The 23,858-nt window shown below is 43.0% G+C and overlaps 1 protein-coding gene across 5 annotated transcripts in view; it reads right to left on the reverse strand.

Annotated features, from left to right (window-relative positions):
* The window catches only part of LOC128324687 (FRAS1-related extracellular matrix protein 1-like), a 195,824-nt gene that overhangs the window by 164,081 nt on the left and 7,885 nt on the right, over positions 1–23,858 (reverse strand). For 4 of the 5 annotated variants that reach the window (XM_053249535.1, XM_053249534.1, XM_053249536.1 and 1 more), the window contains exons 2-12: positions 17,053–17,312; positions 16,677–16,771; positions 15,075–15,379; positions 13,671–13,870; positions 9,575–9,898; positions 9,362–9,470; positions 8,707–8,838; positions 3,534–3,878; positions 2,959–3,101; positions 1,853–2,049; positions 1,246–1,336 (exon numbers count right to left, since the gene is read on the reverse strand). In XM_053249535.1, the coding sequence (XP_053105510.1) occupies positions 1,246–1,336; positions 1,853–2,049; positions 2,959–3,101; positions 3,534–3,878; positions 8,707–8,838; positions 9,362–9,470; positions 9,575–9,898; positions 13,671–13,870; positions 15,075–15,379; positions 16,677–16,771; positions 17,053–17,292 (2,181 nt within the window). In that variant the 5' untranslated portion in view covers positions 17,293–17,312. Of the gene's footprint in view, positions 1–1,245; positions 1,337–1,852; positions 2,050–2,958; positions 3,102–3,533; positions 3,879–8,706; positions 8,839–9,361; positions 9,471–9,574; positions 9,899–10,032; positions 10,168–13,670; positions 13,871–15,074; positions 15,380–16,676; positions 16,772–17,052; positions 17,313–23,858 lie in introns of those variants that run through there. The other variant, XM_053249537.1, reaches the window with a different exon arrangement.

Raw genomic sequence — 23,858 nt, forward strand, 5'->3', positions numbered from 1 at the left:
TATGAGCAAACTCAACAGAGCTGTTCACACTATGATCCTTAGGAATTCTAGCTTTCTTGAGGTTTTGATGCTTACAGTGATGCTATTGCTGCCTAACAAAGGCACAGCAGTGGCTGTTTTCATCACCAGCAGGTGGGTATTCAGGCCCTGCTGTATTCCCAGTGATATCACCAATGGTTGCCTTAAACTTGCTTCCATCCACAAATAACAAAGAAATGTAACAGACTGGTAATCTGGCCAGTGGTTGCATACAGGGGCACAGTGATTGTGCTTTTCTAGATCATGGCAGATTTTAGGCATCCCAGCAGCATCCAGGCTTCCCAGTGCATTGTGCTGCTCGTGCAGAGCATTGTGGGCTTTCTGGCGACCCAGCTTCCTTCCCCCCAACTCCCACTCGCTGCACTGCTTGCTGCTGTGCCAATCACCTGGGTAGGAGAGCAGCAGAGCCCGGGGGAACCACTGATCATGTGAGGAAAGACAGTAGGCTCCTACCTCCCCTCCAGCCCTCCCATTATTATCATTATTATTATTATTATTATTTATTTTTACATGTATATCCCGCTCTTCCTCCAAGGAGCCCAGAGCAGTGCACTACATACTTGAGTTTCTCTTTCACAACAACCCTGTGAAGTAGGTTAGGCTGAGAGAGAGGTGACTGGCCCAGAGTCACCCAGCTAGTTTCATGGCTGAATGGGGATTTGAACTCGGGTCTCCCTGGTCCTAGTCCAGCACTCTAACCACTACACCACGCTGGCTTTTTGTCACGAGAATGGCCACAATGTGTGGTGTGTATAAAAGAGCCTGGCACAGTACATTTTAGAAGAGCAGGACATGTCCCAGGAGAAAGCAGCAACATAGGCCAGGAAATGATTACTACAATTACTACAAATATTTTATACCACTTTCCAACAAGAGTGCTCAAAGTGGTCTACAAAGACAAAGGAATAAATAAATAAATAAAATGGCTCCCTGTCACAAAAGGGCTCACAATCTAAAAGGAAATGTAAGATAGACACCAGCAACAGCCACTGGAGGAATGCTGTGCTGAGGCTGGATAGGAACATTCGCTCTCCTTCTGCTAAATATAAGAGAATCACCATGCTGCTCAATTAGCAAAGGTTCTGTAAAGACCAGTTTAGGCTGATGTATGTGCCATGCCAGATCAGAGGTACTGAAAACCAGGACCCTAGCCCACTACATTGTGAGTAGTCTGGAGGCTCTCTAAAGAAGCAACATAAACATTACCTGTGTGAAAGATGATAATAAAGGCATAGTAGAGTTTTTCACATAACTTTTCATGCTGTCTGTGAAAATTAGCTTTCCTGCATCACAAAGCCTATAAAACAAGCAGAAAAGGCAACATGTTAGTGTGAATTAAAACATGACACCAAATAGATTAGATAAAATGATGATGATGATAATAATAATAATAATAATAATAATAATAATAATAATAATAATAAGCTGATTCACTGGACTTCAAAGGCTCATTGTCCAGATGAATTTATCTGAGGAGCCACATATTTTATTATTATTAATTATTATTATTTCTTGTTTACACAGTCAGACAGGTGTTATTGACTGGTTTGATGTCTGGATAAAACAAACCAGTCAATAACACCTGTCTGACTGTGTAAACAAGAAATACTAATAATTAATAATAATAAAATATGTGGCTCCTCAGATTCATTCATCTGGACAATGAGCCTTTGAAGTCCAGTGAATCAGCTGCATAAAGTGATCTAGAAAGCTGGTGATCTAGGAAAACTGGTTTTACACAGCAAAAAAAACCCCTTGGCTTTATGTTTACCCTTGTGGGTTTTTTCTTAATTGGTGAACAAGGACAACATACCCAAGAGAAGCAGGGAAGAAACAAGGCTTTGTAATTGTATACATAAGCTGGTTGTCTGGCGATTCAATGTCTGTAAAATGGAGGTGGTCCTTTGTGATGTGTGCAATCTCCGTTTCTTTGACAACAAGGTGCCTTAGAGTTCCAGGGACTTCTTCTGGCAAATGATCTTTCACTGGCATAATGTGAATAAACACAATCTGTAAGAGAATTGCAAGATCTGAAAATATATTTCAAATCAGATTATTTACTTGAGAGTACATCGTTGTACTGCAAACAAAAAGCATTTGTGAACTGTCAAGCACAATGCAATGCATAGGTGTCAAGTGGAATATCATCCACTCACGTAGTCTTATTTTTGAAGCCTTGCCAAGTGAAAAGAGAACAACCAAATAACCTTTAATAAGTAGTTCTGATTCTGAATTGTTTTTATTAATAATTCAGGAAGCCTATGGTGTGATTTTAATTAGCAATATAAGAAGAAAATAAAGGGTATGCATTATAATGTTATTTTGTATTAAGAGGTTTCTCACAGAAATCTTCCCTGCATGCTTTACTTAGGGAGCAACACTGTGAGGGAGCTGTGAAATGTGATACTGGGAGTGTAAGTCTAAGTCAACTTACAAGGCTCTGTAAGAGGCAGACTACCCCTTTGTTTAAACCTGCTACTCAGATGGTGTCAGATATGTGAGCTGGGGAATACCAGGCAGGCTGCTGTACCACACAGATGGTATTTGGATTGAATAGAGGCACCAGGAGGGAGAAGCTGCAGGATCAGAACCTCTTGCAGCTGGCATCAGCCACATTGCCTGAAGGTCTGGAGCTGGGGTGGGGGTTGGTAAACCATCCCTGCTGTTTTCCCTGCAGGGAGATGGCTGGATAGTAAAAGTGCCACATGTCTAAAAGGAAGGTACTCACCATTTCCTACAATGGATGTAAATAGTTACATTTCATAAACATCATAGGTTTGGGATACTTCCCCCCCCCCACCCCGTGCTGAAGGGATACCCAGATTTCTGTCTTGGAATTAGGCCTAAGACACCCTAAACATGGGCCCAGTACCTCTGAGAATGCCATCCTCTGCAACTTACTAAAATTTTAAAGATTACCTGAAGTTCTGAAATATTAGGTGGTTCCTGACTGTCTGCTAAGGTAAACTCAAAAGAGTCTTGGAAAATTTCTCCTCCAAAATGTCGATAATAGATGAGACCATGGAAGATATCTCTTTGGAAGAAGCTGAACACAGGGAAACCTGGGGATCCAACAGAGCAGAAACACAGTTTTAACATTGCTTTTCATTTTTCTCAGTCTCTCTTCATTCGTCCCATTTGTCCATCTGTCACACTCTGACTTGCAGCATATCTCTAGGTTTGAAGCAGATGTCCTGCTACCCAAAATCCTTTTAAAATATATATACTTTAACTGAAGATACTGGGAATTGCAAGCAGATCATATGCCTCACAACTGACCTAGGGATTCTCTTGTTAATCCCATCCCAGAAATAATGTATTGAACATTCTATTTTTACTTTGCAATTTCATCAGTGTTTCATAGAAAAAGAAATGTTACCAGGCCTATCATTAATAATAACTATTGTATTTATTGGCCACCTCATAACAATTGTTCTTTGTTTATTAATAATACCAGCTATATCTCCCCGTTTCAACAAGAATCGGTATTCTACCTGAGCCATCCAGGAAGGGTTGTTTAATAAGTTCTCCCACACAGGGTGGTTTGGATATTTTGTAGAAGATATAATCATCACTTGAGTCAAAATCAGCTGCCATAAGCATATGAGTTTCAATGAGGATTTTCCCTCCTTCTTCCACCTCAAAGACAAGATTGCTCACTAGGAATGGTGGGCTGTCATCTTTAGGAAGAATGTTAATCGGGAATTTATGTCTAGCACTGTGCCGTCCATCAGAGATCCTGAAGACGATGTGGTCCTTAATTGTGTCAGTATCATCATGATGATAGAGGACAACGCCATCCTTGAGATCTGTAACACCAAACTTGAAGCCTTTGTTCCCTACAGAAGTCCCAAGAAGAAAAACAAAAACTATTTTCACAACTTGCATGCATTGAAATCAGTGGAACAGCAAGATTACACCCACCTGCCCCAAGGTGTTGTTTAGATCTACCCACTCAAGCTGTCTCAGTTTATTAGATACTGCAGCATTGCTTAACATAGATATGGATCCAAATAATTGTAAGTGGAACTCAGCTTATCTATCAAGACATTTCTACTCCTTTTGCCCACCATGTGCTCCCCCAAAAGCCACTCTTAATCATCAATCAGCCCACCCACTCTTTAGAACAGTGGGGGGGGGGTCAGTAGAAAGGGGTAATCAGTGGAAATCAGGGGCAGCTTGTGGAAGCAGAAGTTATTTTTTGCTCATATAAGACACCACTGGATTTTGTCAAGTGTATATTTTATTTATTATTATTATTATTTATTTACACAGTCAGACAGGTGTTATTGACTGGTTTGTTTTATCCAGACACCGAGTCCTTCCCAAGGACCTGGGATGGCTAAATTTTATTTTCAATGTTGTTGCTTTTATTATAGATATCATCGCAGAATATAGGCTGTTCCCATTAAAGTTGCTTTTTGTAATTGGCTGATGGTGATTTCTGTGGCCCCTATGGTGTTGAGGTACTCTTCAAGTTGTTTTGGAATTGCACCTAGGGAACCAATTACCACTGGGGTTATTTTGGTCTTCTTCTGCCACAGCCTTTCCATTTCAATTTGTAGATCTTTGTATTTTGTGATTTTTTTCTATTTCATTTTCTTCTATTCTGCTATCCCCTGGTATTGCTATGTCGATTATTTTGACTTGTTTTTCTTTCTTCTTGACTACAGTTATATCTGGTGTATTGTGTGGCAGATGTTTGTCTGTTTGTAGTCTGAAGTCCCATAATATTTTTGCATCTTCATTTTCTACAACTTTTTCAATTTTATGGTCCCACCAATTTTTGGCTGCAGGTAGCTTGTATTTTTTGCAGATGTTCCAGTGTATCATCCCTGCTACCTTGTCATACCTTTCTTTGTAGTCAGTCCATGCAATCTTTTTACAGCAGCTGATTAGGTGGTCCACTGTTTCATCTGCTTCTTTACAAAGGCAGCACTTGCTGTTTGTTGTTGATTTTTCTACTTTTGCTCTTATTGCATTTGTTCTTAGTGCCAGTTCTTGTGCAGCCAGTATTAAGCCCTCTGTTTCTTTCTTCAGGTTGCCATTCTTAAGCCATTGCCAGGTCATGGTGATGTTTGATTTTCCAGTTATATTGTGCAAATATTGACCATGCAGTGGCTTATTTTTCCATTTTTCTGCTCGGTTCTTCACTTGTTCTTTCTTGTAGGCCTGCTTTGTTTCATTGGTGTCGAATAGTTTCTCGTTCTTGACCATTTTAAGTGCATCTTCTTCACTGTCCTTGATATGTTCTTCAAGGCCTCTACTGTTTGATGGACTTGCAGCATTCCTCTTCCACCTGAGCTGCGAGGGAGGTATAGCCTATCTACACCACTGCGGGGGTGCAGAGCATGATTGCTGGTCATTATTTTCCTGGTCTTATGATCTAGCATCTCTAGCTCTGCCTGGGCCCATTCTATTATTCCTGCAGTGTATCTGATAACAGGTATAGCCCAGGTCTTTATGGCTTGTATGGTGTTCCCACCATTGAGTTTGGACTTGAGGATTTTTCTAACTCTCCTGATGTATTCATTTCCAATTTTTCGTTAACTTCAGTGTGTGCGATGTTATCAGCCTGGAGAATGCCCAAGTAATTTTACTTGATGTTTTAGATGTTTGATATCTGAGGCCTGTTTTGTTTAGTATTTGTGAAAGTGGGGTCATGGCAATTACAAACAACAGAGGGGATAGTGAGTCCCCTTGGAAAATGCCTCTTCTAATGCTAACCTGTCCAAGTGTCTCGCCATTGATTGTTAACGGTACTCCACATGCTCATTGCTTTTTTTAAAAAATAAATATCTGAATGTTTTTGATGACACCAGTTATTTCTAAACATTTTAATATCCATGTGTGAGGCAATGAGTCGAAGGCTTTCTTGTAGTCAATCCATGCAACACTTAGATTGGTTTTTCTTCTCTTGCAATTTTCTAAAATCATTTTGTCAATCAGCAGCTGGTCTTTTGTGCCTCTGGTGTTCGGGCAATTTCCTTTCTGTTCAACTGGAAGCTGTTTGTTAGTTAATAAGTGTTGCATTACTTCATCTGCTATTATTCCAGTTAATAATTTGAACATGGTTGGCAGGCAGGTTATCGGTCTATAATTACTTGGAACTGCACCTTTTGCTGGGTCTTTCATGATGAGATGAGTTTTCCCAGTTGTTAGCCATTGTTCAATATCACCTCCTTGCAAAATGTGATTGAACTGTTTTGATAGTTGTTTATGAAAGCTTGTTAGGTGTTTAAGCTAAAGGCCATGCAGTTCATCATCGCCTGGTGCAGTCCAATTTTTAATTTTCTTTGCTCTTTCACTTATTAATTCTGGTGTTATTATTAGATCTTGCATTTGTTGGTTACATTTTTCGACCTCTTTCATCCAGCCTGCTTTTTTATTATAATCTATTGGATTGTCCCATAATTTCCGCCAGAATTGCACTGTTTCTTCTTTATTTGGTGTTTCTAGGTTTCTTGCAGTTTCTCCTTCTATGCTTTGGTAGAAACGTCTATGATTCGACTGGAATTGGAGATTCTGCTTGTGTTGTGTAATTCTGGCTTCGTATCTGCTAATCTTCTTTGACACTGCTGTTATTTGCTGCTTTATTATTTCAAGGGCTTCTCTAATTTTCCTTGAATCTGGGTGGTATTTTCAGATCAGATACTGTTTGGTGTTTTCATTCTTCAGCTTCTTGTCTTTCATATCTTTCCATTTACTAGCATCTGATCTAAGCCTGGAGATTTTATTTTATAATCTAATCTTCCATTTAGGTGATGTACTGCTTTCTTTTTTTACAGGTCCACTGATCTTATATCCGAGCTCTTGTGTTATTGTTGCTGCACTGTACATTAGTTGGTTTGTTTCTTGCAAATTCTTGGTTGTTATTTCTGCAAGTGCAGCATTGACATCTTTTAATGCCTGAGCAAGTTGTTTTTTGGCAACTGTTTTTTGAGCTGGAAGTCGAATCCTGGTGGCTGTTTGGTTCATGTGCTCAGTTATTTTTTGCTTTAGTTCTTGTTGCTTTTCTGTTAAACAGCATTCGGGTTTTTGAGGTGAAGGCAAAAGGGAGGTTGCCTGGTTTTGATTTTGAAACAGTTCAGCAACAGTGGCATCCTCTATTTCCAACACCTCCTCCTCCACCTGCGCCTGAGCAACTGCTTCAGTTGGTGGTAATTCTTCTTCCATATCTTGAGCCTGTGTTGCTCTTTGCAGTTCTTCCAGCTCAACTTCTGTGAATACTTTATTTCTTATTATGAATCTTCTCTGGTCTGCTAGCCTTTGTTCTGTTATCTCTGTATCTGGATGCTTCTCTTTCCAAATCTGGTACATTCTTTTTAAATAACCTCTTCTAGTTGGACTAGACTTATAATAGCAGATCATTATTTCCTTGTTGGCATTTTTCATATATTTTTTCCAGTTAAGCGACGTTTCTTCCAGTAACCTTGCAGTCTCCAGCCCTGGTTGCTCAACTGAAGATCCTGAGTCCTGTTTCCCACTTGCCACCAGATGTCCAGGGACTCCAGCACCTGGTGCGGTCCTTGTTGACCCAGGCGATGACTGATCCGTTATAGATTTATTAAAGTTACATCTCACCATATTATTAATGGGAGAGGCACTCTTTGTCTGGCTCCTCTGGTGAGACCTGTCCAGTATGGTTGGACCTCTGGCATAACTCTCACCTTCCTCAGAGCACACAAGCCCCACAACCACGCCAAGGTAGTGCCTCACTGGGGGAATTATTATTATTATTATTATTATTATTATTATTATTATTATTATTTATTAGGAGCCCAAATTATTCCATCTTCATCCAGCAAAATTGGGAAGAGGGAATGGCATGGTCTTAAGATAAATACATTACTTTACATATAATTAAAACCCATGCTCTAAAAACAGGAATATAATTAACCGTAAAAATGGAATTTGTTACACTACATTTGTTCTGTGATTGGTAAGCTCTGGTGTCTATTCCCTTTTCAGCTTCTTTGAGTTCTTCTAAAGGCTTTTTCAAAAGTTACTTTTGTTTTTTGCAAAAGTCATCTTAAAGAATTTTGATGCTGGGGAGCAACATGAGGGGGTATACCTTCTCTTCTCTGTGGGCTTCTCAGAGAGTCTGGTGGGCCACTGTTGGAAATGCTATGCTGAACTAGACTGGTCTTGCGCTTGATCCAGAAAGACTGCTCTAGTGTTCTTAAAAATCTTACACCACCGTTATCTCTTTCCCTTTCTCGCTTCTTCTACTGATCTCTCTCGCCCTCAACTAATACTCTTGAAAATAAAATACTGCTGAATTGGATGTTACCATTGATTTTTTAAAAGTATATCATATCTCTTAACATTTAGAGATACTTTCATTGATGTTACAGTTGAGCTATAACTTTAAATTTATCATATCAAACCTGTAAACTGGATATAACCAAACAGATAGTTTGCTTTCCCTCCACATCTATAAAAGGTATGCCCTTGGCTTGCAACCATGTAAACCATCTACTTTGCTTCAAGGAAAAGGCTGAATGTTAACAGGGAGAAAGTACCAGTATTCATAGCTGGGAATGTCTGGTTTTTATTTTGTTCTTTTCTTATTGGACAAGATGTCTAAACAGAAACTTTTAATCTATACATAATTACCCACATTTTATCAGAGAGAGAGAGAGAATGATATATGAAACAACATACCATGGATTGTGAGCCAACCATGATTCAAGCCTTCCACAACAAGCAGCTGAACAGCATCAAGGTTATCATTGTCTACAATCTGAAGAGTCTCCCAGGTAATTGGATGTGACTGTCCTTCCAACAAGTAAAGCCCTACAAATGGGTATTTTAAGCACAATGCAGTTATACATATAATTTATGGAGCAATTCAGTTTTCATTACGCTATAGGTTTTGTTGTCAGCTCTATATCGAAATGTAAACCACTGCCCTACATACAGGAAAAGTTAATGCCATTACAAGGTGGCTTTATTTCTCCAGATAGCTGAGAAGATTCCTAAATCATTCAGAAATGCCAACAGGTATGAGCCTTAAGAATACAGTTAAAGAGATGTGGTGGGGCAAGAAACAGAGAATTCCAGTATTGAAGCATGATGAATTAATCACATTTGGATGATGGTGATCATATGGACTATGATCCTTTTACAAGGATAAAAAGCAGATGTTCTATTATGATAGTAAATTCCATGATTTGCCCCATTAACACTGTGGAATGCTTTGTTTCTCTTAGAAGTAAAATCTGTTCACATTGCACAAGTTGTGCAATTCTTCATATTGAAGAAGAATGTATTGTGAACACATATCTGTAAATGCAATATTAAATAAAATTCCTCTTACCCATGTTCCATGCAACTCGAGGAGCATTTGTTTCTGCACTTCGTATAGAAAAATGGACCATGATAGGAGAACTGTTCATGAAGAAGCTATCAATTGCTTGAAACTCAACCTACAAAAACAAGATCAATGCAGCATTTCATTGACTGTCGAGCTGCAGGCTTATGCTAGCTTGTGGGCACGGGGGTGGGAGAGCATTTGAGTTCCATTTCTCACCTCATAGTTCTGTCTCTCAGAATGAGAAATATTTGGTGGCTGGAAGGCAACTTTTGTATCATACAAATCCTGCCAAGTGAAAGATGTAATAGCCTTGGAGTGGTCTTCCAAGTGAGTAACAAATCCCTGGAGAGGAGGTTTAGTAATGTTGAATACCAATCTTTCTCTTTGGGTTTCTTCATCTTCAGCATCTAAAATCACTGTGGTAAGAGGCGTAAGAATGAACTCATCTATCTCCAAGATGAACATGGACATGAATGCAGCTTGTGGTTGTCTGTTTGGAATAGCCCCTTTTATCCTCACAGGGATCCATATATTTTCTGTCTACAAACAAGAAAAACAATTCACAATCACCTGGGCAAATGCACAATATTTCTTAACAGTAATACAAAAGCACTACCTCCGGGGCATCTAGGAGTATTACAAAAAGAGAAACACTGTTACATTTATTAGCCAACCTTGCCTAAAGTGTTGTCAAGAATCCAATCCAAAAGCTTGGAATTAAAAGGAGAGCGATAATATTACCAGTAAGGTCTGTTTTTACAACATTTGGAGCAAGTGCTAACATTTCCCCCACAGCACCCGGCTTATCATCTGGAAGAGAAGAATTTACTATAAGCCTGCCCTTTTTATGTCAGCCAAAGGGAAAACAGCCTTTCTCTACTCACTTATATTAAAGAGATACACAGTATAAGGCAACAATTGCCAAATCAGGTGATTCTGATTTTTCTTCCTGATTCTGTACTCTGAGAGGTTTACTTCTTTACACAGCAGAGAGGAAAGAGTTTAATTGGCAAAGGGTCACTATATCCTGCAACCCAAGGGGTTGCTTTTGCCATTTGGAGTGTGCAAGGCCACTGCTGGATTCACACCAAGGGGCACTGCTATAGTGGTGCTTGTTGACATGCTGCACAAGAGACTGCAGGGACTCATAGCACCACTGCTGTGGACATGGAATTAGTGGCACTGCTATTGAGAACCATGGTTGAGCTGCAAGCATTACCATCATTTTCCCCATCCGGGGCAATGGGAATTAATATTGTTACACTTGTAGCACAATTGCAGCAGTCCTCATCAGCAGTGCCACAAGTGCCTCCTGTTTTCATAGGGCTTGCGCATCATTAGGGGTGTGCAATTCGGGTTTTCGGGTGATTCGGCTTGGACCCGAACCGAATCACCCCTGTTCTGTTTTGTGCCCGAATCTGGGTCACCCGAATCACCCTTGATTCGGTTCGGATTCGGATTTAATCCGAATCCGAATCTGAATTGATTCAGGGGGGTAAAAAGGGGCCCAGGGGAAAATTTTTGGGGTGGGATGGTAGTGCCCAATGGGTAGAGTCTACCACCCCAATTTCAGGGGGATTGGGCAAAGTCCTGATTTTTGGTGAATTTTTGAAGTTTTAGTGACTTTGGGGCAGTTTGGGGGCAGAAAGTGGATCTGCCCCAAAAGAGTGGGGTGAGGTGGTAGTGCCTAATGGGTGGAGGCTACCACCCCAATTTCAGGGGGATTGGGCAGAGGGCTGATTTTTTGGGAATATTTGAAGTTTGGGTGTCTTTGGGGCAGATTGGGGGCAGAAAGTGGATCTGCCCCAAAGGAGTGGGCTGGGCTGGTAGATAGTGCCTAATGGGTGGAGGCTACCACCCATCCCCAATTTAAGAGTGATTGGGCAGAGGGGTGAATTTTGGTGAATTTATTTTTATGAGGTTTGTCTTCATAAGGTGAAGTGTGCTAAATTGATTACTTCCTCATATTATTCATAGTAATAGAGAGTGTGAAAAAGTGAAAGTGGGGTCATGAGAGTTGTCTAATTGAAAAAAAATCTCATTTGCTATGATACAATGAGAATTCACACCTCAGAAGTTTTTTCTGAGGTGTGAATTCTCATTCTATCATAGCAAATGAGATTTTTTTCAATTAAACACTTTCTGCCCCAATCTGCCCCAAAGACATGAAAATTTCAGAAATTTACCAAAAATCAGCCCTTTGCCCCTGAAATTCCCCCTGAATCCCCCTGAAATTGGGGTGGTAGCCGGCACCCATTAGGCACTACCACCCCACCCCACTCCTTTTGCCCAGATCCCATGCTATGACCCCGAACTGCCCCAAAGTCACTAAAACTTCAAAAAATCGCCAAAAATCAACCATGAACCGAATCACCCGAATTTTTCGGGTCCGAAATTCGGGTGATTCGGCTTGTGCCCGAAAAATATTGGGGGACATCGGGGGTGATTCGGTTCGGCCCCGAATCACCCAAAATTGTTCGTTTCAGGCACAGATCGTTCTGTGCCTGAAATTTTTTGCACATCCCTATGCATCATGTCAGCCACTTTGTGTATAAACTAGTTCTTCCACACGGGGATTATTCATGGAGGGAAGGGGTGGTAGTAGCTTAGTGGCAGAGCACATGCTTTTTATGTAAAATGTCCTAGGTTTGGTTCCTGGCATGTGCAAGTAGAGTCAGGAAATACCCTGGTCTAAAACCCTGCAGAACTACTGCCAGGCAGTACAAATAACATTAGAGGCAATCTGGTCCAGGCGGACTGCAGCAAAGGAGGGTTTAACTTACCTTCCCCCTGCAGACAATCTCCTTCAAGTCCCTAGATGGGCACATTGCCTGCCCAGAAGAGCAGCGGCTCCTGTTGCAGTTCCTGGGGTTGGGTGCCGGGATACACTGCCACGCACTGCCCTGCCTCCCTGAGCCCCAACAATGCACCATGTGAGTGCACGGTGCATTACTGGGATCCCCCTCCCTGAGTGTGCCAGCCGTGGCTGGCTGATACATGTTCAGAAAAATGAGGGTAAGGCAGCGCTCACTCCCTTAACCTCGTTTAACTGGAAGGCTACTTAGGCGGGTTTGCTGACGTGGATCGAGCCCAATCCCGGTTCACACGAGCATGCAAAACTGAGCTGGGCCCCCTTAGACTGGTTTTGCACACTCATGTGAATAGTTTATTGACTTAGATGAATCAGTGGTCTGGCTCATTAACCCCTGGCTAACTTGGCAAAGAGGCACCTTTTACCGTGGTGATTCTCTTTACTGAGCAGGGGGAGAGCAACTGGCCCCACCCACCCACAGCACAGTACCTCCAGTGACTGTTGTTGCTGTCTATCTTATGTTTCTTTTAGATTGTGAGCCCTTTGGGGACAGGGATCCATCTTATTTATTTATTATTTCTCTGTGTAAACCGCCCTGAGCCATTTTTGGAAGGGTGGTATAGAAATTGAATAAATAAAATAATAAGGAGGAGGAGGAGGCGGCTCATATGTTCATGTAGCACTGTGATTTGTGCAATCCTGGGGGCTCAAAAAAGGGGAAGATTGCTACAATTTCTTTGTATCACAGCATCCACATGGGCAATCCCCATTTGGAAGTGCCTGTTCAATACAAACAGTGGCTCTGTTTGACTGCTTTCCAGCTGCAAGGCAGGCAGCAGCCCCACATGCTTCTAAGGTGATCAAAGTGGGACAGCTGGCTGTATGAACCAACCAACAGTAAGAGCAATTTATATGAAGGCTGCAGTTTATTTTATTTGTTTTCATTCATTTAAGGGCTCAATATAAATCAAGCAGTAACAATGTTTTATCCTTTTCTGTCATTCATCAGGTAGGTTGGAGTTTCACACCTCACATATAGATGAATTAACATATGATGACTCAAAGAACTATGGCTGACATCCATGTGTCCCTGCATAGAAAGGATGTTCGAAACTCAGCCAGCATCTTCTGTAACAGTAGAGTGCACATGCACGGGGGAGCAATTTTTGCTGCTCTCCCCTTCTCCCAAAAGTGCTCTTTGCCTTCCAAAAATATGTCCCTGAAAGCTGCACAATCCTCAGAGACCTGTTTTTGGAAGGGAAAGCGTATTTATGGGAGCAAAGAAGAGCTGTGAAAATCAAATTTCCCAACACATGCACTCTGCTGCTGTGCCCCTAGCTGGCTGCTCTGGATGTCAGCCTATATTATTTGGGGAAAACAAGCATATGTTTAGAATTTCAGGGTGCCAAAAACTGACATCAGCTCACATTTTATTTGCAAACAGGAAGTTGTGCAAAAATTATTGTACATTGCATTTGCAAATGTGCATTGCATTCTCACCTGTAATTGTAATCTGCTCTTTTTCTCTCTGATTTCTACTTGGATTGCGATATAATCTGTATCAGGTGATGGTGGGCTGAGATGCTGGTACCTAAGTCCCATCACTAGAAAGTCTTCACAGCTCATCTTTAGAAGTTGTATTTCCTTCAACCCTGAAAGGCATGCCGCATTCCTGGTACAAGGTGGTTGGGATTGCCCAGCTCAAGGAAAGAAGGAATCAATCAATCAGTCAAGATCTAAAAGATCAACTTCTTTTTTAAACAATCTTATAAGAATTTGTTTTTGAATAGACAAGGTTTCAGATTAACTGGTCATTTCTGCTACAGCCTCTGAGGCGGTGACAGTAGTGCAGAACAAGACTATAGGCTTGTTCACAGAACAGCCAGCAGGGTAGAAGGGGCACCCACGCTGGATAAGAGAGCTGGGCACACTCCTGATTTTTGGTCATGTGCCTTGCCTAGTCCCCCATAAGTAGTTTTAGAGGAGGGGACCTGAAGTGAGGTTCAGGAAGCCTTTGACCCAAAGCCTTTGACCCAAAGTGAAGCAAGGGTCCCTCCAAAGCCCCTCTGCAATGGTGGCATCAGGGGGGAAAATGGAGTGGGGGTTCAGAAAGGCAAAGTGCATTTATGGCTGGGCAAGCTGTGTCTCACATATTAGATTTCTGAATCAGAAATGGTGGGGTCAAGGCACTTCTGGAGCTGCCCTTGCTCCAAAGTAAAGCAGACATCCCTCCCAAACATCAAGACAGTTCTGGAACTGAAGCAAAGCTTCTTCACACAGGCCTATTTTGCATCTTCATTGCTAAGTGAAATCCATCCTGTTCTCATGGACCTTGTGGTATTTAGCACTTTTTCATTGGCTTAAATGATGCTATTTATTGGTTTATTGATTTGTTATTGGTTTTAGTTGTTGCTCATTTCCTGTGTTTCCTTTTAAACAAATATTGATTGTTTTTAATAGGACATGCTTTGTAAACAGCCTTGAAGGCACTGTCAAAAGGCAACATATAAATCCTACAAATAAAAACAAAACAAAGTTGAACTCCACAGAGTTGAAATTAGGATACTCAAGAAATACATTTATTGCTGTTGGTGCAACTGAAAGGGCAGAGTATAAACCCTCAATTCCTTTTCTTTTCATTCCATTTGTTGTCTTTGGTTCTGAATTGTGATTTTGCTGTGAGTGATAGATTTTTTTTCTGGAGCAAAAAGGTCCTAGAGAATCTATTATCTTCAGAAGATAAAAGTACGGCCAACATTGCTTCGTCTCACTCAGCAGTGGCAGAACACATGCTGTTTACTCTTCACCTTTGCGTGTCTAAATTTCAGATAACTGAGACTTGACTACCACCCACCCCCTCCCCCAAAAAATGGATACGTAAGATGTATTTTAAAAGAAAATCACCTTTTTTCAATGCAGTGTGAACTGGATTATCTGATAATTCATCACTTTTCTGTATTTTAAGATCCTCAGCAACTAGTTGGCCAACAGCAGGAAAATGTAATTCAGATGACATGATCCTAACTGTGCAAGCTTTACCAAGTCCGCCATATTTGAAAGTCATAACGTTTTTGTCAATTGGCTGAGAAACCCCAAAGAAATCTGGAACTTCTAGAGGTATTTGTCCAAACTGAATGAGACTTGCTTTTGGGCTTCTTATTTCTATATGAAGAATAAATTTTTCCACAATGGTCTTCAGTTCCGTAAACCTGAAGTGAAAAATGTGTCTTATGTATAGTAATAAACAATATTTTCCAAGAAGCGGTGGTAACTCCTACGTGAAAATTTAGATAAACCCTGTTCACAATACATCTCCTCATAAATGGGGTGGGAGGTGTCCAGTGGCATAGCAACCTTGGCAGTGGCCCAAGATAAATTTTCAGTAAGGTCTGAGCCACCACCACAGCCACTGCTGCTGCAGCCCCCACATTCATGAGTTTCCCCCTCACCTGCTGCCTCTGCAGTGGCCCAACTAAGCCCACAGACCCCATGTGGCATGCAGCCCAACTTGCTAAGCTTTGCTGGCCATGGCGTGGTATAATGACATCCTGGCCAGGCAACAGGTATCGGGTTCCTCAGCACAATTAAGTGTTCTGAAATTACTGAAAAAAGCAGAAGGGGGCAGAAAAAAGACAAATACAGCACAGTACCTTGCTCTCCAGCAATGCTCCACCAAAGCCCCCAAATTCTCCCATTTTCAGCGGGGAGGGGAGGTTGTTTTTGTTTTTGGAGCCACAAAATTGCTCCATGCTGCCCCCAAACAGGAAAAGCCACCAGAAATGACATTGGAAGTCATTTCTAAGTGGCAGAGAAACCACGACTAGCCGAATATAGCCCTAATTTACCACCACAAACAAGGAAACCGGGTCCTTATGACCCAACCACGAAAGGTGAGTACTGTGAAAGTATTCACCCACAAAAAACCACAAAAATTGAGGGTCTCCTGTATATACTTTTATTTTCAGAAATAAAGCCAGTTTATGAATTATGTCAAAATAATAAACTTAAATATAATTTCATCTAGGGTTGTCAATCAGCTAGATTCCTATCAAATGAATTAAAATAAATCACATTAAATTTGCATAGTATCCAAACCACAATGTAGGTTCCTTTTGGATGTTATAAATGGAAGGACACAGTTTCCCTTAAGTGTGAGAACTTGCAAATTAGCCAACAAGAGGCCAACAACATGTCATGCCCTACTTTTGAACTACATGTAGTTCATCCCTACCTTTTTTCTTTTGTTTGACAATGTACAACTACAGAGTATATATTCTAAAGCAGAAAACTGGCAGGGGATCACTGGGATCTTAATGCTTTCCTTTCACACTGTTATTCTGATGAAATTGCCTTCCATTACTTTTCCCTTGTAGGACAAAAAAAACCAAATCACCTATACCAGGAGCCTTTTATTTTAGAGCCATGAATGTCACTAAATGCATGTGTCCTTGTAATGGAATTATGCATAAAAAACTATTCAAGCTTCTGAAAAAACTGAGGACACACCTATATACTCTCAACATCACGCTGTCTTCTTTTAGCAGCAGGCAGCCATTATGAATGTATTTTACTTCGTTGGGTAAGAAACGACAATCAAATACCTGGTATAGAAAGAGAAAAAGCTATTTTTCCATGTCAACACATTGGCCTTCACAACTTGCTTAACAAAAAATATCTAGAGCTAGCTCTGTAATATGTAGATAAACATAGGACAAGGATGCCATGAGGTGAGAGCCTCAGGATTAGACTGTAGCCAAGCTCATGGTGCCTGAACAGCCAACATAGCCCGTATGGTCATGTAAACTGATTTACACTTTATGTACATTTAAAATAAACCCTCACTCCAATAATAAAAAATGAAAGAAAGACTAATATCACTCACCTGAGGGATAAATTTTCCAACTCTTTGTGTCACAGGCTCATTTAAAACCACCTCTACCTTGCAGGAGTCTTTCTCTTTAGAAATATTGAACTGTAGCTCATTTTCTGTCACATATGCAACTCGTCCTCTTTCAACGCTGATGCCTTTATTCACAAGGACAAGCTTGGCTACTATTAGAGGTTCAAGAATCCCCAGGAGAAGAAGAACAGTCAATGCTAGGAAAGCTTTCACAGTTTCCATTTTCTTGGTGCTGCCACTTCCTTTAAGTCATTAAAACAATAAGTGTTATGAAAGATGATTTTACTCAAGAAATTGAACTCCCAGCTTTTCTATTATGTGAATAAACTTTGATTCACCTTTTGTAAGCAGACTGAACCTAAGATTACTTTGCAGTACTGCTTTTCTCTCTGACAGTCCAGTGCCTGAGAAGTTACAAGTGAGCAATTCACATGTGTTGCTTACTATATCAAGTGGTGTGTTTTTCAATATTTAGGAGACAGCAAATAGCAAATGCAACCCTGTTAATTTTTTTTAAAAAAGGAATTACAAAAAAAAAAAACCCCACACACCCAAGCTTTAAAAAGACAACTGTAGCTCAAACATCTCACAAGTGAAACTGACATATTTTGCCTCTGCAGTAAATGAAATGCGTGATGGGGGAAAACTATTGTAATTAGGTCCTATTGTTACAGAATTTGCCTTAGGACAGGGCTGCACAACTTTAGACCCCCAGCTGTTGGTGAACTAAAACTCCCATCATCCCTGATCATTGATCACTGTGGCTGAGAATGATAGAGTTCTTTGAGAGTGTCAACAGAAATGTGGATAAAGGTGATCCAGTTGACATAGTATACTTGGACTTTCAAAAAGCTTTTAATAAAGTTTCTCACCAAAGGCTCTTGAGTAAACCTAGCTGTTATGGAATAAGGGGACAAGTTCATGTGTGGATTTGTAACTGGTTGAAGGACAGGAAACAGAAGGAAGGAATAGCTGGACAGTGTTCACAATGGAGGGAAGTAAGAAGTATGGTCCCCCAGGGATCTGTACTAGGACCAGTGCTCTTTAACTTGTCCATAAATGATCTAGAAGTTGGGATAAACAATGATGTGGCCAAATTTGCATATGACTAATCTGCCCTGAGCCATTTTTGGAAAGGCGGTATATAAATCAAATGAATAAACAAACAAACAAACAATTTAGGGTAGTGAAATCCACAAAAGATTGTGAGGAGCTCCAAAAGGATTTCTACAAACTGGGTGAGTGGGCGACAAAACGACAAATGCAGTTCAATGTAAACAAGTATAAAGTGAAGCAGTTTGGAAAAGTGGCAACTACGGGGAGACGTGACCAAGGTATATAAAATTATGCATGGAGTAGATAGAGTGGACAGAAAAAAATTTACTCCCTCTCTCACAACACTAGAAACAGGGGCCATCCCATGAAACTGAAGGTCAGGAAATTTAGGACCAACAAAAGGAAGTACTTTTTCACACAGTGCATAATTAATCTATGGAATTCTCTGCCACGGGATGTGGTGATGGACACTAGCTTGGATGGCTTCAAAAAGGGCTTAGACAAATTGATAGAGGACAGATCTATCAATGCTACTAGTCTGCTGGCTATAGGCCACCTCCAGCCTCAGAGGCAAGATGCCTCTGAATACCTGTTACAGGAGAGCAACAGCAGGAGAGAGGGCATGCCCTCACCTCTTGCTTGTCAGCTTCCCAGAAGTATCTGGTAGGGATATGCATGAAACCAGTTTGTGCACACTAAAGGCGGAGTAGCTTTAAGGGAAGGGGAAGGCACTGCCTCTCTGTCAGCCCCCGCCCCACTGCTTTCCTCCTGCTAGCATCCTCCAAAAAAGCAGGCGTACTGAGCTGCAGCATACCTCACTCATCACCTCGCTCATCAGCATCACCTCGCTCATGGCCAATGCGCACGCTCCTGGCACACACATGCACACACGTCAGCCATGAGCATGGTGATGCTGATCAGGGCTGCAAGAGGGAATACTGCAGCCCAGCACGCTTGCTTTTTTGGAGGGCTCCATTGGGGGAAAAGTGGTGGGGTGGGAACTAACAGAGAGGCAGCACCTTCCCTGTCCCCTAAAATTGCCCCCCTACTCTTTGAACTGGTTCAGACTCCAGAGGACCGAACCAGTTCGTTGCTCCAGAAAGGAAGTGCTGAACTGGTTCCATGCACATCCCTAGCATCTGGTGGGCGACTGTGTGAGACAGGATGCTGGACTAGAGAGGCCTTGGTCCTGATCCAGCAAGGATCGTGCGCTGCAATGGGAGCCGCGCAGCTCCTGACAGCTAGCCTCCATGAATACCCCTCCCCTTAGACGAGGTTAATGGAGCGAGTGCTCCGTTAACCTCATCTTTTTGCTCATGTGTTTCCGTGGTGCACAGCGACACATGAGTAGACCCCAGACCAGGAGGCTGCAAGCAGCCTCCCGGGCTTGGGAGTCACTCCAGGATGCCCTGCATGCTTGCACAGGGCATCTTGGAATTTCCAGGGGCTGCGTGGCCCCCGATCCCCGTAGCCCCCGTCGGCTCTGTGGCGGAGCCGGCAGTCTAAGCCTGCTCTCCCCGCAAACCCCCTTACAGCTCTTCACACTAATCATGTGAAGAGCCTCAAGGAGAAAGCATTTGAAGGTTTCCACAACCGATACAGTAATTTGGAGAACCTGGCTGTACCCAGGATAATTGCTACTTTACCACAGAATGTCCCTCTATACTACAGTATAAACACATAAGCCTTACATCAAGAAACAAAAGATGGGTGGCCAATCTGTGAAGGAAAAGAACAAGCAACGGAATTTATTAAAGACTGCGGACAGCATACCAGGTCAGTCATGGCTAAGTCCTAATTATTATTGGTTTCATTAATGCTCAGTCATGACTGTGTAGTCTAGATGCTGTCGAGCATCTGCAGATAGGATAACTCAAGGTGTACCTTGAGGGGAGGAGAGCTGGTCTTGTGGTAGCAAGCATGACTTGTCCCCTTAGCTAAGCAGGGTCTGCCCTGGTTGCATATGAATGGGAGACTAGAAGTGTGAGCATTGTAAGATATTCCCCTCAGGAGATGGAACCGCTCTGGGAAGAGCATCTAGCTTCCAAGTTCCCTCCCTGGGATCTCCAAGATAGGGCTGAGAGAGATTCCTGCCTGCAACCTCTGCCAGTCTGTGAAGACAATACTGTGCTAGATAGACCAATGGTCTGATGAAGTATATGGCAGCTTCCTATGCTAAACCAGATAATTTTTGAGGCTATTTGCCAGTATGAACAAAACACCCCATTAAATACTTATTAGATCAGTTTTAACATGTGCTGATCAGTTAAATCCAGCAAAATGCCTTTTTAATATTATTCCATGTTCAGCTGTCCTGGCAGTAATCCCAAATCTGCAGGTGTTCATCTGTTGCTTTGAGCTTGAGACACAAATCCAGTAGTGGCCTCTTTCTGGCACAACCTATGCAACAGTTCCTTACTATCTTCCATCCAGAAGATCACTTATGCCTAGTTAGAACATGACAAAAGCTTAAAGAATACAAGTAAGCTTGACTACTGCCAACATATAGATATGTAGGTCAGGAATTTCCTTATATAAAGTGCAAGATCAAATGGTCCATGTTGCTCAATACTCCCAACCCTTGTGCAAAGGCTTGTACAAAGCAACCCTGCTTCATTCTGGGGACCACTTCGGAGCTTCTGTAGGGCCCCACCATTCAATTGCTTATTTGACGGCACACTTTACTTTAGGGGATGGAGCTGCTCTGGGAAGAGCAGAAGGTTCCAAGTTCCCTCCCTGGCATCTCCAAGATAGGGCTGAGAGAAATAACTGGCTGCAACCTTGGAGAAACCACTGCCAGACTGTGTAGACAATACTGAGCTAGATGGACCTATGGTCTGACTCAGTATATGGCAGCTTCCTATGTTTCTATGTAACATTGTGCGACGTAGGGGTGTGCAAGGTCCGGAGTCCCCCCGGTCCGGCGGGGGGGACTGTTACTTGAAGCGGGGGTGGTGGTAGTACTTACCCCCCCACACACCGCTCTTCCCCCACCGGCGCTGGTCCGTTTAAACATCTTCTTGGGGCGGCAGAGTTCCTCCCTGCTGCCCCTGCCCCCTATCGTTGTTCCTTAAGGCTAAAAGAGAAGAGAACTAGCGGCGCGCATGCACCCTGCGTGGCGCGCGCTTGTCTCTGATGCTGGTGCATGCGCGTCAGCGTCACAAATGAGTGTGCGCGCTGTGCAGGGCGCATGCACGCCGCTAGCTCTCTTCTCTTTTAGCCTTAAGGAACAACGACGGGGGCAGGCGCGGCAGGGAGGAACTCTGCCACCCCAAGAAGATGTTTAAATGGACCAGCGCTGGAGTGGGAAGAGCGGTGGGGGGGTAAGTACCACCACCACCCCGCTTAAAATAACATGCCCCCACCCATCCAAACCTCCGGACCGCTGGACCGCCGAACCGGTCCGGAGGTCTGTAACGTGTGCCCGGACCGAACCATGCACACTTCTAGTGCGACGTTAGGGGTGTGCATTTCATTTTTCTTGTGTTTTGATTTGGCCCGAATCTGAAACACACCCATTTTGGTTTTTGTCCGACTCAGATCAATCCAAATCACCATAAATTTGATTTTGATCCACATTTTTGTAATCAGAATCCAAATTGATTTGGATTTTAAAAGGGGCCCGAGGGCAAAAAGAGTTAGTGCCCAATGGGTGGAAGCTACCACACAAATTTCAAAGGATTGGGCAAAGGGCTGATTTTTGGTGAATTTTTGAAGTTTGCGCATCTTTAAGATTTTTTCCCCATAGGGAATAATGGAGGTTTCAGCAGTCCCATAACTCCACTTAGGGGGCACTGGGGGCCCAGATCAAGTGGTTGTGTAGTGCACATAGGGTGCCAACCACCCTACAAGGCTTTGCTGTTTCTGAGGTCTTCGGTGCAGATTCTTGGTAGCATATGAGAGTGGATTCATGGTTTGCCATTGAAAATCTCATATGCTACCAGAGAATCTACACTCAGAACAACTCAGAAACAGCAAAGCCCTGTTGGGGGTGGTTGGCACCCTATGTGCATTACACCACCACTCACTCTGGGCCACCCTGGTGCCCCCCCCAAGTGCAGTTATGGGGCTGCTGAAACCCACATTATTCCCTATGGGGGGAAAGCTTAAAGACGCATAAACAATTCACCAAAAATCAGCCCTTTGCCCAATTTCCTTGGAATCAGGGTGGTGGGCAGGCACACATTGGGGCACTACCATCCGACCCACTCTTCTGCCCTTGGAGCCCCTTTCCTGCTCCAAAGTCACACAAACTTCAACAATTCCTTAAAAATCAGCCCCTTGACTAAATCCTTTGTAATTGCACCATCCATTGGGGCACTACCACCCAACCCACTCTTTCTGCCCTGAATCTGCCCCAAAGAACATTAACAGCGCACATCTACAACAACAGCAGAGCTTTGCAAACAACCAGGTTTCCAAAGCAAGCATGACCTCACAGATGTAGCAGACTAGGGCCAACAACAGCATATCATGTGCCCTGCCCTCCCTCCTCCAAGCATTTTTCATCCACAAGCAACAAAGACACTGTGCTGCTGCTGGCACTGGCAGTAGAACTCTGGTGCAGGCCAGGGAGCAGGGAATTTAACAGAATCTGACACAAATGGAATAATGTAGCAAAATAATAATTCTAGTAGTGAGAGATGGATTTGATACAATGTCCATAACAAGCAGCAGGCAGATAGATACAATGGGGCTATTCACACAATTAGCAAAAATCGGGCTAGGAGAGCCTAGCCCGATTTTTGCTAGTCGTAAGAACCACCGGGCTTGGCTGTGAGCCCGGTGGTTCTTGAACGGCTAACCCACTCAAGTAGTCAGCCCCTTAGCCCGGGTTTGTGGAGCGAGTGCTCCGCAAACCCGGGCTATTGGATCGTAAGTAGCCATGGTGCGGCTCCGTGCTGTGGCTACTCATGAGGAGACCCCCAGAAGGGAGGCGAAAAGCCACCTCCTGGCTCTGGGGGACTCGCCAGCATGCCCTGCGTGCTTGCGCAGGGCATGCTGGAGGTTGCAGGGCCTGCTGGAGGTTGCAGGGCCTGATCGGCCCCCGCTCCCCCAAGCCCCCGTTGGCTCCGTCACAGAGCTGGCAATCGTGTGGGCAGCCAATCTCGCCTCCCAGGGCTCCCTGCCCGATTGTCTGTGGGGAGAGCGGGCTTAGCCCACTCTCCCCACCGTTTTGGAAAAAGCGGGTCTCACGGATCGTGAGACCCGCCTCCTTGTCACAAAGGGATTATAAATGGGTACTTTCACTCAGTCTTCTCAAACACTGAGTCTCTCTGTAATCCACTTCTGTGGGTCTGGTCAGTCTTTCTTCTTCAGTCTTCCTCTTCTCCAGATGGGCAAAAGCCTCAAAAAGGAGAGAGTGGCACAGCTGGACAATAGCAGCAATACTGAGCATTGCAACTGGAGATAATGGTGGATGATAGGAGCATCAAGGGTGAGCAATCAGGCAATAGAGCTCTCTCTTCTCCCATACACGAGGCAGCAGAAAGGAAGAAATGGCACCTGCACCTCCAATAAATACCCTGGTGGAAAACCCTTCCGAAACCCCCCCCCCTTGCTATTTTTGCCCTTTACCTGGCCAATGAGGGTGAATTTAAACATTAAAATACCATAAAGGGCATTAGGAGGCAATTGCCAGCAGATCAGCCCCTGCTTTCACTGGCCAATCTGAAGGCTTGAAGGCAGGGCCGGATTAAGCTAGTGTGGGGCCTGTAGCATATGTTATGAAG

Source organism: Hemicordylus capensis, chromosome 4, assembly GCF_027244095.1.
Source record: "Hemicordylus capensis ecotype Gifberg chromosome 4, rHemCap1.1.pri, whole genome shotgun sequence".
Taxonomy (NCBI): domain Eukaryota; kingdom Metazoa; phylum Chordata; class Lepidosauria; order Squamata; family Cordylidae; genus Hemicordylus; species Hemicordylus capensis.